At 50.8% G+C, this 13,563-nt stretch overlaps 1 protein-coding gene across 1 annotated transcript; it reads right to left on the bottom strand.

Annotated features, from left to right (window-relative positions):
• Positions 1-2,780: 2,780 nt before the first annotated feature.
• LOC121403859 (serine protease 1-like) lies at positions 2,781-3,614 on the bottom strand. Its single transcript, XM_041591830.1, has one exon. The coding sequence runs from the start codon at positions 3,612-3,614 to the stop codon at positions 2,781-2,783; it is 834 nt and encodes a 277-aa protein (XP_041447764.1).
• Between the last annotated feature and the right edge of the window lie 9,949 nt (positions 3,615-13,563).

The raw sequence follows: 13,563 nt of genomic DNA, 5'->3' as shown, positions 1-13,563 counted from the left end.
GAGATCAGACCGAAAATCGCATTATAAAGGTATTCTTCTTTCAGCGTTTGCCGAACCCTTCGAAACAGAACTGAACAGAACAGAACTGTGCAAAATATGCGCTGCAGGACGAGTCCCATGCCCTAACGTAGCCTACCCCATGCCACATTTGCCATTTGCCACGCAATTTGAAAACTTGCCAAAAGGCAGACGAGCGAACCCAGAGCAACCTAAGACCAGGCCAAGGATCAGGACAACAGCGAAGGATATTTTGCAAACAAATAATAAAAATCCAATTTTACATTTAATCACGCGCTTAGTCAAACAAAAAAAAAAAACAAAAAAAACAAAAAAAGGGAAATGAAAAAGGGCAGAAATAAACTTTCGACAACGGCTGCCGTGTTGTCGCCCAAAGGACATGCTGCTCAAGCATCAAGCACCCCTCCACCCAACCCACCTAGTCGTACCATTCCATCCCCTTCCAACCATCCATTCATTCATTCATTCTGCCCCTTTGCTCGAGGGCTCAAGGATCAGGCGCTCAAGGCTCAAGGTGACTCAAGTATTTTGCTTAATTTATTGCATTTTCTACGCTAAAATGCGCAAAAACTTTTGCCCGGGCCCGATCCCGAGCCCCTTGGAAATTAGGCTGCTCAACGGCTCCGAAATGCCCGACTCCTGTGTGCTTCCTGTGTGTGTTGCCTCCTGTGCATCCTGTGCGTCATTATAAATTTAAAAAGCGTGTTAAAAGGGGTGCAAAATGCCAGCCTCCGCCTACCGCTGCCGCTGCCGCTGCCACGACCCTGACCCCAACCCTGACACACAATAAATTTCATTTTTCATCATTGCAATTTTTGCGCGTAATTTTTCGTACATGTCGCACATAATTCATTCCCCAGGCAGTGCGGTGCGGTGGGGTGTCGCCTGCGACATATGGATTAAGTGCCGTGAATGGCTCTCCTTTTGCTTCTCCGTTGAAAAATTAACACTCGCCCTTGGAGGGCTTCCCAGCATTCATCTGCGTTTCAATGGGAACGTGGCACTTGTTTTGCATTAGCTGCAGATATCCGATTGGTTTTCCCGTTCCGTGTATCATTGTCGCCAGCTTAGCCTTCATTTGGGAGTAACTTTATGTTCTTCCCCTGGAAAATCTATTCAAATTCAGATGGGTTTTCCCCCAGCCAAAACACCGAATCGGATGCCTCGATTCCACCATGATGCAAATGTCATCACAGTCTGTTGAGTGAATGAGGGACTGAATGGCTGACAGACTGCTTTGTCTGACGTCACCGAACGAAATCATGACGCATATGATAATGACAATGATTGCACTCTCCTGCCGCCCCTCTCCTAGATGGCTCCCTGCTTCGGTGGGGCAGTCAGGCGAGAGCTGGAGAGCTAGAGAGGGGGCGTCATGTGTGATGACTATGAATGGAGATGGACAGACTGAGCAGCGAACTATGCGAAGGAGGAGTCGGGCGGTGGCGTGGTGGGGTGGGCAAGTCAAAGCCAAACGAGACATGGATGTTACTTTTTACTGTCAGCCCCAGCAGCAGCAGACCCAGCAGCAGCAGACCCAGCAGCAGCAACAGCAGCAGTCGCAGTGGATCCCAGGGAAGGACTTCCCTGTGACAGTTGTACAAGAAATACAAATTTGCAAAATAAGCAAGGACCAGGGCCCAGGACCATTGTGAGATAAATGACGACATGCTAAGGGAAGTGTCAACTGATTGCGCTGAGCTAGGCAGGCGTAAAAAACACAACTACAAGGGGGCGGTGAGGGAAACAAAGAGGACGAGGATGAGCACGAGGACGACGACTCCTGCACGTGACGTATACGCCTCGTTGTGCGTGTGATGAACGCACAGAAGCCGCTAAAAAGGGAGCCGGGAGAACAGCAGCAGCAGCAGCACTCCGACACAATAAAACACAATAAAAAGAAATTATGAATAAATAATACGCAAAGTAGCAATAGCTACAACACAACAACCGAAAAAAACAGCGTCGGGAATTCAATGCAAAGCGGGCGGCGTCATCTGTTTATGATTTATATATTTTTTAATATTTGACTGAGCGACAGGCAGGCCAGAAAGACAGACAGACGGACGGACGGACGGAAGGAAAGACGAACGAATAGACAGCCTGGCGACGCTGTTTCCTTTTTGGTTTGGTTCAGAGGGAAGCCCCCCCGACATCTGTTATTCATGGGGACGAAAAATCAACGCCAAACAAAATCAGCCACCATTAGACAAGCATTTGTTTGGCAATTTCAGATTTAGCTTATCTGGCTGCTGTCCTCCTGGTCTGCAGCCTCCATTCATTCACCTTCTCGACTTCCTTTCCAAGTATTTTCAGTTTCTTTTGCTAAATTTAATTAATTTTCACGCCATTTCCGCTGTCCGAGTCTGAGTCTGAGACGGGGCACTGCCTTGAAAGGATTCTTTCTCGCGCAAGGCCAGAAATTTCTCATTAGCAGAAGAAAAAGCGCACGAAATTTTCACTAATGAAATGTTTGCTCGCCACTCGTGTCACTCGCGCATCCGTTTGGGTCCAAGCTGCTGCTGCTGCTGCTGCAGGCGGTTCGGGTTCGGGTTGGGGTTGGGGGTAGTGCTGCCGGAAGTGCCGCTGAATGGAACGCAGCGGCGCCACTTCCGGCCAAACTCTGCGCCTTGATTAGTCTTAATTAGATTCCACCTGAACGGCAAGCAAAAGAGTTTTTTGCCCCACTCCCCCCAAAAATCCGCCAGAAAAAGGCTGCTTCCAGCTCACGTCTAATGATCCTTTAATTCGAGTCTTGTGTCTCACACATCGTCCCGAATGAGGGATCGTATCCATGGGATGTATTCTGTGAGTCGCGTGTAGACCAGCAGCCGATTTTGCCGGCAGTCCAGCTGGCTGGCAAAGGAGGCCACGCCAACGATCACCTGTAGGTCGCGCAGCACCAGCGGACTGCCGGAGTCCAGCAGACAGCTGTTGTCCGCCTCAGCCAAGCTGGTGCACATCATCGAGTCCATTATGATCTGGCCGAAACCAGTCTTCCGGCAATAGTGATTTGACTTCGCCTCCACCTGAATGAGGCGCAGCTGGTTGGTGCTCATCAGGGCGACGTGGTGCCGGCCCCAGCCCGCCGAGTAGGTCCACTCGTCGATGTAGGGCAGCCGGATCTTCTGGGAGGGCAGTGATATGGCGCGCACTCGGTCCGTGAAATTCACATAGCTGGTGCGGATGAGGGACAAGTCGTGCTTGAACTCCTTGTTCATGGGATTGTTGTGGATGGCCTTGCCGGTGACGTGCCGCGTAAAGAGGGACTTGTCGCGCTGGTAGGCGCCGTAGCTGATGGCCACATGGGCCGCGTGCTTGGTGCAAGACGCCACAGTGACGATCCAGCAATGGCCCAGTATGGCACCCGCGCAGAACCAACTGCCCTTGCGTCCCCTAAAGTCCAAAGCCACGACGAAGGGCAAATCGGTGTCGATTACCTCGAAGCCCGCCTCGAACTCCTTCTCCTTAATATCGAGCAGCGGTATAAATCGTATGGGCACGGGCTTCAGCATTTTTGACTCCTCCTCACCAGCCACCGGAGTGAACCAGAGATTCATCACGGCAAAGAGCAGCAGCACGGCGGTCTTTTCCATGATTGATCGATCGACGAGCTGGGCCAGCCAAAGACCGCCACTTGGTTTTTATAGCCAGCCAGCCAGACTACTCCCACCTCAAAAGCAGGCCAGCCAACTGTCGATAGTCAGTTTTCAGAAGTCGTTCGGAAATTTTATGCCGCTGCTTGCAACCAGCTCCGATTTCGCATTTGTTCAGTTCTGCAGCTAGACGGATATTCATTTGCACTTGAGGTTTCTGGGAACTATTTGCTGACATCAACTGCGGCGACAAACAAACACAGCGATTGGGTTGAGGAGTACAGAGGGGCGCACTCGTATGCGGAGAGCGGAGAGCATGAACGTTCACTGAATCTAACACTGTGGATCAACAAAGAATATCGCATTCGAGCCAGCACCTCTGGGGTATTTTTTGTTGTAAATTATAGCAGACCCCCTCCTGCATTCCTAGCAGCAAACCCATGGCATGATGGGTGGCCCCAAAGCGTTTCTCACGCGTCACCAGAAGTCACTTTGGGGTCGATGGAGCGATTGAAACTCGCGACTCTCAGCTCGCGACTTCCTGCCGTCTTTGTCTTGGTACAAAAAAAAAATGTAATAAACAGATCCCTGTGAATCTGCTGCAGCTGTTCCCTGACAGCGTTAACCCAAAAATTATGGGCTTCAAATTAAATTTTCCATCTCCCATTGCTTGCCTGTCTGGAGTCTGGTGTCTGCTGCTGGCGCTGCTGCTGCTGGTCTCGTGTTGTTTTTATGGTTTATGAAGTGTTGCGAAAGTATCTACAGATATAACTGAAATAAAACAGAGTCAAGATACACACACACACACACACACACACACACGCACACAGAGGGAGCACATCGCACTCGCTGCATCAGCAGAATGGACGGAATACGGAATCGTACGGATTTGGGGCTGAATGGAAATCAGGGTGTGTGAGGGGACAGGGGATGGTTTGGCCACTTGTGAAACAACATGCAAAAGGATTTTCGTCGATTTTCAAGTGCTGTTACTCTCTCGTATCTGTCCGCTTGCCACATGTGCTACGCGAACTGTTTTCCCGCCTCACCGCCTCACCAGCTACCCCTCCTCTTGTCTGTTGTTTTTCCTGGCTACTTGCGACTTTTTCCGCATTTTCATCTGCTTTCTCCGCTGCTGCGCCGCTGGCGCCGCTGACTGGCCATTTGGCACTTCTGTTATTTTGTATTTTCCTTAGCACATTTCCCTGCAATCCCCAGCACTCCACACTCCACCCTCCTCCGCTCCGCTCCACTCCACTCTCTTCTGTTCTGTTGTAGTGCTCAGCGGCATTTATTGTTTTTGGCGTCAGTTGTTGCACTTTTTTTTGCACTGCCACTTCGTTTTCCTCCTTTGGCTGGGGCACATCGCGCGTTCTCAGCATTTTTAGCAGTTTATTTGGCCAAGGCATGAAACGAACCAGCAGCAGCAGCAGCCCCAGCCCCAGCCCACTGGTTCTACTCCTAGTCCTGTGGCAACAGAGAAGGATAGCTCCAGGAATACTGTTGGTGGAAAGGCTAACAGAAAGAGAGAGAGTTCTCAAAACTCTTTCGATGCAGAGTCATAAATTAAACAACTGACAAATCAAACTGCCATCAAATGCTTCGTTTCAAGGGCTAAAACAACACAGCGAACACACAGCCGGAGAGCAACAATAAATCCGTACGGAATGCTCAAACAATTACACGGCCACGAAGGGAATACTCGTATGTGTGGGAAGGATCAGGACTCGGCGGCAGGAGATTCGACAGAGCCGAACTGCAAGCGCAGCAATGCAAACAGCAAGGAATCGCCTAGCACGGAATCGTTGCACAATTAACAAAATGAAAGCAAGTGAACGGGGCGGATAAGGGGGGGGAACATTTTATGAGATTTTGATATGCCGCTTAGCAGGGTAGCGAGCCAGCAGCCACAGCCAAAGCCACAGGCAGGCCAAAGGTATGCTCACATGCTGCAGAAGGGGGCTGAAAACCGCTTAAAGTATGCAACAATAATTTGCGGCTCTCACGCGGCTCTCCTGTATCTGTGCTGCCCAGCAGGCAGGCAACTGACCAGCCCTTCAGGGCTTGGCAATTTTTCCACTCCTTCACACACACACACACACACACACACACACACACTAGGCATAATTTTCGGCCCTTTTGGCAACTATCTCTGAACGGTCCACTGGCCCATCCTCTTCAGGCTTTCAGCCTTTTCGCCCTTTTTTTCTTTTCTTTTTTTTTTTTCTTTTTTGACTGCTGCGGCAAATATTTTATATGCGTTGCATTGCTCAGTGAATCCTTGGGGCTGCCTTTGGCCAGTTTTATTGCCATTGCAGATGATGGACATTTGGCGTTGGCGATTGGGTTCTCTCCCTTTCACGGACTCCCCTCTCCACTGCCCTCCGCTCGACCACAGCAGCCGCAGCTCTTTGCTGTCTGGGGCCCGTTTTATGTGCTGCCTGACGAACTTGATTGGAAGTCAGCGAATTCCTCTCTGTTTCCCGTTCCCCTCTTTCTTTGCTTTTCACTCGGTTTTTTCCGTGTCCAGTCAACGGGCACTTCACTAACAGCTTTGAGTGTCCACACAAGCCGCACACACACACAGAGAGAGAGTGAGAAGTGGTGTGCTCTGCGCAGGAAGAGCGTGTTTGGCATCTTCAACTGGATGTTGCCACTGCTGATGCAGCACTTGGCGGAGGAGCATACCCATCGAAGTTGTTTTTAAACCTGAATATCTTTGTGCCGCAATAAAACAATTTGACCGAATTATTTTGCGGTCATCGTTAGCCAAGATCCCTGCAAATGTGCAACATAAATTATTGAAAATATGTGTGCAGCATGTCCGCGATACGCGACAAACTTGCAGCAACCGGCGGCAACCGAAAATGACATTTCAAAGGCAAACCGAAAACATATTTCGACTACAACATTTTCGCGTATTTTAATGAGCATTTTCGTTGCCGCCACCACTGTGGGGGCATCTGGCTGGGTAGGTTGGGTATTGTTGGGTAGGCTGAGGGAGGTGATGCAAATTATGCATGCGGCCGCGACGACACACGGGTCGTATGTGTGATAAAAACCCCCAGAGCATTTCGAGTGCGGTTATGCCTGCCAACTGCCTCTCACCAGGCTGGCCGGCGCAAGACCGAGCCGAACTCGGGGTCGCTCTCTGTGTGCCCCACATCAACATCATCTCATTAACAATCAGGCGAAGCGAGAAGAGAACGAGAACGAGCAGCAGATGAATTGGGCACAGGACATTCCGTTCGCCGTGTCCCCGTACGTGTCGGGCTCAAATTTCAAATCAGTTTTCGGTGCATCGTTTGGCCTGGCCCTCTTTTTGGAGGGTTTCCCCCTTTCAAAGCGACCATTATTTAAATTCAAAAAAGCGATAACGACCGGGTAATGATGAAGTGCAGTAGCAGCAGCAGCAGCATCCAGCCACTGCAGAAAGCCAGCTATCGACTGCAACACAGGACACACAACACCGCACTGAACGTTGCAGGCGCTGGCCAAAATTGGTTACGCGTTTGGGTCAACAGATGCCCAAGTCCTGGGGCCATAAAGTGTGCAGCAGGGGGAGAGAGCGCGAGAGAGAGAGAGAGAGGCTGCTGCTGCAATGGTTTGGTTTTGTGACAGGGTCAACATATTGGCAGTAGTCCATGATGAACGAGGGGCCGCGTTTCCGGCCTTTGCCCGGGACAGAAGCGTGTGAAAATGAGTGACAAAATGGAGTCGTTGAGGCGGCCGCTTAGTGGGTGGATGGGGGTGTGTTTCTAGGGTTACCAGACCATGGCGAAAAGCTCTTTAATATTTCTTAACCTGCGGCACACTCTCGCCCATCAGCTGCTGTAAATCTACCTTGTCTGGTGGTCGCATTTAAATATCTAAAATATGCTCGACAAACGCATCGTTTGTACACCACCACCACCAGACCAGCCAATGGCCCGCTGATGTCATATAAATAACAGATTTAGTGGCCTCAGCCCTGGGTCTCGTTCGTATTTTGTTTGTTTTTAGTCCTGAGCCTTTCGACCAACAGCCAAGCAGCCAGCAGCCAGCAGCCAAGAGCCAGACGGCTGATAACGGAGTTGGCTTTGTGGCCCTAGACTAGGCGTAGTCATGGTCCTGCTGCTGCTGCTGCTCCTGAACCAGTTGCTTTTTATGTGTCATAACCCTGGCGACCATGGACCATGGGCCATGGACGTGAATGCGAGCCTAGACACAAACAGACGCGTGGATATGGACGAGAATGTGGCTGTGGACATGGGCTGAGGACGTGGCTGTGGCCTGTGGACAGTCGACAACGTTGGCGGCTTTTAATGGCTGACCAAACTGGCGCAAAAAGCAAAACAGGAGGGCAAACAATGGCCGCGCCATCATTGACTGCGTTAATTGCTGTCATTCATTTGAAAAGTCATACGCGCGATTTTTGGACCCCACAGACCGAGACCAAACCAGACCAACCCGACCAACCCGACCATGGGCGACCTTCCGTACGTCCTTCCTGCCGTTAAAAGTGATGATTATGCGTTCACTCTTTCCTCTTACCTCTCTCCTCATTCGCTTTCGCTGCGGCGATTGCAGCTTTGGGTTCGCGTCTCTCAGGTCTTCCATAACATTTAACGGGGGTTTTGGCTCGGATCGGCTCGGTTTGGTTTTATGCTCTCCCTTTTGGGCATCCTGCCACCCGCTCCATCATTGCTGTCATCATCGATGGGCGCTGCTTTGGTACGCTGCAGATCTTAATCCCCCACTGGGAACGGGGGCCAAAAACAATCTGCGCTTTACTCTTACTTTTATGAAAGCCCTCCCCTCCCCACCCCCCTACAAACAATACCCCATTCCCTTTCAGCCATGTCATATTATCTGCTTACTTAGACCCGAACCCATAGCCAAACCCGTACCCATTGGTACTTCGTATCGACCCGTGACTATTCCTTTTCCCCCGATCCCCAAGCCGAACCTATCCCTGGGCAAATCCAATTTGGCTTCTAAGCCCCCCCGACATTTTTGTTCACGTTTATTGATTTTGGCCCCTGCCGAATGGGCAAACACCGATGAAAGGGTTAAGGACAGTGCCCACGTACTGTGGCTGTGACTGTGGCTCTGTGGTTGTCATTATCCGCAGAGAACGTTCTATGGCCGTTTAATAAGCATTTTAAAAACGTTTTTCATTTTTTGTTTGAGTGCTTTCTAGATTTGCAGATACGAGTGAAACACACGCCCCCTGGAGTCCGTGGCGTGTGCCGCTCCTGGAGCAGAATCAAGTGGAGCGGAGTGCTGGCTTTAACCCGGGTACGCATATTGAAATTTTAATGCAACCGCCTGACTCGGCCGGAACAGAGTACGGGATGCTGCTCTGGTTACTCGTACATAAATTCCGCTCGTGTGGTTTCCAAAATGCATTACGGCCAACAGCTTCCTCCTGCTGCGCTGCTGCGCTGCTGCCCTTCTGCTCTTTGGCCCCGGCTAAGCTAATCAAGGGCTGAGCCAACAATTTACTTAGCCCGGCACTCACGACCCTTCCACCCACATCAGGGGGTCTGTTGCCATTTCCCGCCGGTGTTTCCATCATATCAGCCGCCTCGGTCTCGCTGGTGTGAGGGGGGTTGTTGCTCCGTTTTAGAGTGAAGCGCCTTCACATCCTTTCCTTTCCTTTCGTTTCGTTTCGTTTGGTTTTTGGTTGCGTCTGTCCGACGCCTCATGCATAAACCAATTTGCTTTGCATAAGCCCAAGCCCAGAAAGAGAGGGAGCACAGGGGTGGAGGTGCTGCACGCCCCAAGTGAGACCTCTGCTGCAATTGCTGCAATTTTCCCGACTTCACTTTATGCATTTATGCGCCTTTGTCTGCGGCTTCTCTTCTCGTTTTTATGTGCGCGTATGTTGTGTGTGTGCCGCTGCTGCTGCTGCTGCTCATCGTCTGTGGCGCTGGGTCATTAATTTGGAAGCAGCGAACACCTCTTGAACCCAGGGCGCCCCCCCTCAGACCTGGCCAATCAGTCGGACTGCAGGGCCTGGACCTGGACCTGGGCATTGGTCGAGTGGTTGGTCAGTCAGCGCCAGACCGCCCCCCCGTCTAGGTTCTTAACGGCATTTCCCCAGTGAGAAATTAGGAAATTGCATTTTCTGGCAAAACGAATGGACGGCAACGTCGTAACGGAATTTACGCGATGCACTCCAACAGCGGCACGAACACACGGACACAGACACAGCACGGATACGGATACGAATTCGGAGTCCGTTGAAGATTTGCTATCGGCGACTGCAGCCAGAACTAATGGGTGGGCAGGCAGTGGCGGCAGCGCAGAGCTTCGACAGCTGGAAATTGCCAAAATGTAAATTTTCATATGCCCAAAGCAATGGCGGAATGGCTGGATGGCGGGCGGGGGACGGGGGTTGGTTCTATGAGGCATATAAATTTATTGCCCGCGTACGCGAGACCCAATCCAGCATCGTGATGATGATGATCATTGCTGTGGCAGTGGCAGTGGCAATGTCTGCTCTTAAAATATTCATAATCAACGCGGCATTAGCAATGGCTGCGTTTTCATTTCGTTTTTCCTGCAAGCGAGAGAGAGAGAGGGAGTGGGAGTGGGAGTGCCTCATCAATGAATCAGCATCGGAGCTTGTGGCATAATTGGGGCTATGTTTTAGTTATGAGCTGTGCCTCCTTTTGTAGGTGGCACGCATTCACGATGATTGAAATAGTTGCTAATTTATGGTAGCGCATTGCCAAGGAAAAAACACACACAATTCCATAAGCGTCTGCTGTGCTCTGTGTGTGATTTTAAATCAATACGGACCTATACAATACGTTCTGTCTTGTCTTGTCTTGTCCTGTCTTGTCTTGTCCTGTCTTGTCCTGCCTGGTGTCCTGCGCTGTCAGATGCCAACGGTCGGTGGACCGGGGAGCACAATAACAGCCATTAAGTGTGGCCAACACGTAACCGGGCAATAAACAAGCGTGACAAATGATGCTGCTAAATGAAAGTTGATTGCCAGTTGACGGCCACACCTGTTTCGACTGCCATCCTGGACCCACTGCAGTGGCAGGAGCAGCAGCAGCAGCAGCAGCAGCAGACCAGGACATCCTCCATTCAGCCGGGGCCAACAATCAAAATTGTCAGAGCCATCGAAAAAAGAAAGCCGGCCATGGCAGAGTCGCGAAAAAATCACAGCACGAATGCCACGCAACGGAAGTTAGCATCGCTCGTCCTGGTCGTGGTCGTGGTCCTGTTTCTGGTCCTGATGCTGGTCCTGGTCCTGGTTCTGGCCCTGGTCCTGTGCCAGCCATATTAATAATGATGGCGGCGACAAAACGCAAAATGGCCGCCGCACAGTCGTCCCCGTCCCCGTCCCAGTGCTGGTGCCCCTGTCCCTGTCCCTGTCCCAGTCCCAGTCCCATCCCTTAGCTGTCACGTGTCGAGGCTGCGTGTGATTTCTACGACAGGACATCGAAAACGGAAGCGAATTCCGCACCAAAGGCGAACGCCGAAGGTGCCAAGGAAATGGGCGGAGGAAAATGGGTTTGTTTTCCACGATTGTTGCTGCAAGATCTCTTGCTGTCTGGCTGTCCGGCTGCCCGGCTGCCCGGCTGCCTGGCTGCTGTCCTGCTGCTTTTCATTCAAATGGCATCGTTGCAGGCGCCCTTTTTGGGAGCTCCATCCGTCACATTGTCACTTGGACTTTTGCCTGTCTGGCCTGTCGATGAACGGTGCACGTTGCACGTTGCACGCTGCTTGCTGCACGCGGCACACTGCACACTGCACAATGAACGACGAACGAGGAACGAGGAAATAAATAAGTTCACAGCAGGCGAATGGAAAACATTAACGATGCATTGTAAAGTGTCACATTAATTTAAACAAACTGGAAAAAGAATGCCCCGAATGAGCTAGAGCATCCAAGGGGCACAAGGAAGGAGAACTGTGATTCCGCAGCGTAAACTGCCACAACTTTCAGATTAAAGCAATGCCAATTGGCCAGCCATTAAACGAACTTGAGCCAGTCCTGGCTCTGGTTGTGGTGGCTCTGGCACTGGCTATGGCCATGGCTCCACCTTGGACAATTTAAAACTCCCTCAGGTTGTCAGGGACTGGTGCGGTCTGGTGTGGTCTGGTCTGGTCTGGACTGGTAAACCGTTCCCTAGCCATGGCCAGCAAGCAAATTACTAATTGGCAAGCAAAACGCTCTGCTTGTTGTCCAACAAACAACGACAACGGCAACGGCAACAGCAACGAGAAGGAGTCTCTGGACTGCTGACTGGGAATGCTCCGCCACGGAGCAGCAGCACGGAGGGTGACTCTACGAAGGTGGCACACATGGCACACAAGGCACACAAGCTTCATTAACTCAAACTATGCTGCATTTTGCGATTATCAAATTGTCTTTACACACACATGAAGCCAACGATTGGAGCAGTGTGAACAGGACCAGGGCAGGGCAGGAGTTAAGAGACAGAGAGAGTGGGAGAGAGAGAGAGCGGTGGAAGCAGAGACACTGATGACTGCTGATGGCAAATAGCAAGTGGAAAAGCTGGCCAGCAGTGGAAGAAGGACAGCAACCGCAGAAATATGAAGCGCATGTTGCAACAACGCCAACAGCAGCAGCAGCAGCAGCAGGATGAGCAGGTGGAGCAGGAGGAGCAGTAGGTGCAGTAAAAGGAGTGGAAAATCCCCGAAATGCTTTGGGATATTTTGTTGAGCAAACAGCCATGCAAAAATGCAGCTGACGATGTGAGAACGATGTAGTCTGCACTCCTGTGCGATGGATGCCTGATGCCTGATGGCTGATGCCTGATGGGAGTTGGATGAGTCGGTTCTTCGGTTTGCATGAAGGGTGATTTAATGTGGAGTGACAAACTGCCCGGACTGGACCCCGGATTGAACCCCCAACCCCAACCCCAACCAGCAACCGACACCGACGGGCCGCATTATCACACCTGACGGTGATTAGAGAGATACACACAGACCATCCACCATCCTGTTCGTGGTAACTGCTTTTAAGTTTGCTCAGAGATGCAGCTTCAACTGATTGAAATTGCCCTTTAAATGGTAGCTCTGATTGATGGCCGTAAAGGCAGAGCCCAGCACCGAAAGATATTCCCGGACTCTGCATAATTCTTGTCGCGTCTCCACTGTCTTAATGAACTGCGCTCGGGCCGCAAATAACTTCAATTCCCAGTTGCTCGGAAAAGTCTATGCCCGGACAAAGCAGAGCGAACCAAAAGTTTCGCTAATGCCGGATTTGGGTCACTGTGTTGGATTGCAGCTAAAAACTTTTGCCAACCCTATCCCTGGCCCCCGGGTCGGCCCCATTCGGTGGATGCGATGCAAATATTTTCCCATTTAATTAACGCATGGAAACTGCGTTGTAGAATGGGGAAGAGTGAGAGAGAGGGGGCGGAGCGAGGGGCGCTAGTGTGGCAGGGACTGTCGCAGCAGATTAAAATAAATTGCATAGAAATTTATCATTCGAATCTCGCAGCCAGACAACAGCGAAAACAACAACAACAACAAACAACAAAAGTTGGCAAGAAAGTGGAGCTTTGGGTCAGTTTCCTCGTCCCTGACTGTGTGTGTGTGTGTGTGTTAGCCACAATTAATCATAATAAAACCAGGGGGAAAATCTGGGATAAGGAGAGCGAATTAAGTGGAGAAGGAAGCAAAGAAAAAAAAAAAGGAACCACAATTTTCTAACATTTTCTTTGCCATCAAAATAAATGAGCCAATTAAGCGGCGGCCGATGCTACTCGCACCTCTGTACCCATCCACTATCCTCACCTGATGAGGGTGCCAAGTACCGCACAAATCCCCAGGCCCATGCCCATGCCCAGTACCAGTATCAGAACCGGGTCCAGGTGTTGCGCATCATCATCAGCCAGAGAGTTGGAAATGGTTCGGTCCTTTTCGCCAATTTATGCCAAGACTGTGGAAATTTATTTATATCTTCTTTTTTTTTCCT

This window comes from Drosophila obscura, unplaced genomic scaffold, assembly GCF_018151105.1.
Source record: "Drosophila obscura isolate BZ-5 IFL unplaced genomic scaffold, ASM1815110v1 contig_1, whole genome shotgun sequence".
NCBI classification, from domain to species: Eukaryota; Metazoa; Arthropoda; class Insecta; order Diptera; family Drosophilidae; genus Drosophila; species Drosophila obscura.
Note: the sequence above shows the minus strand (reverse complement) of the source record. Positions and strands in the feature narration are given on the sequence as shown.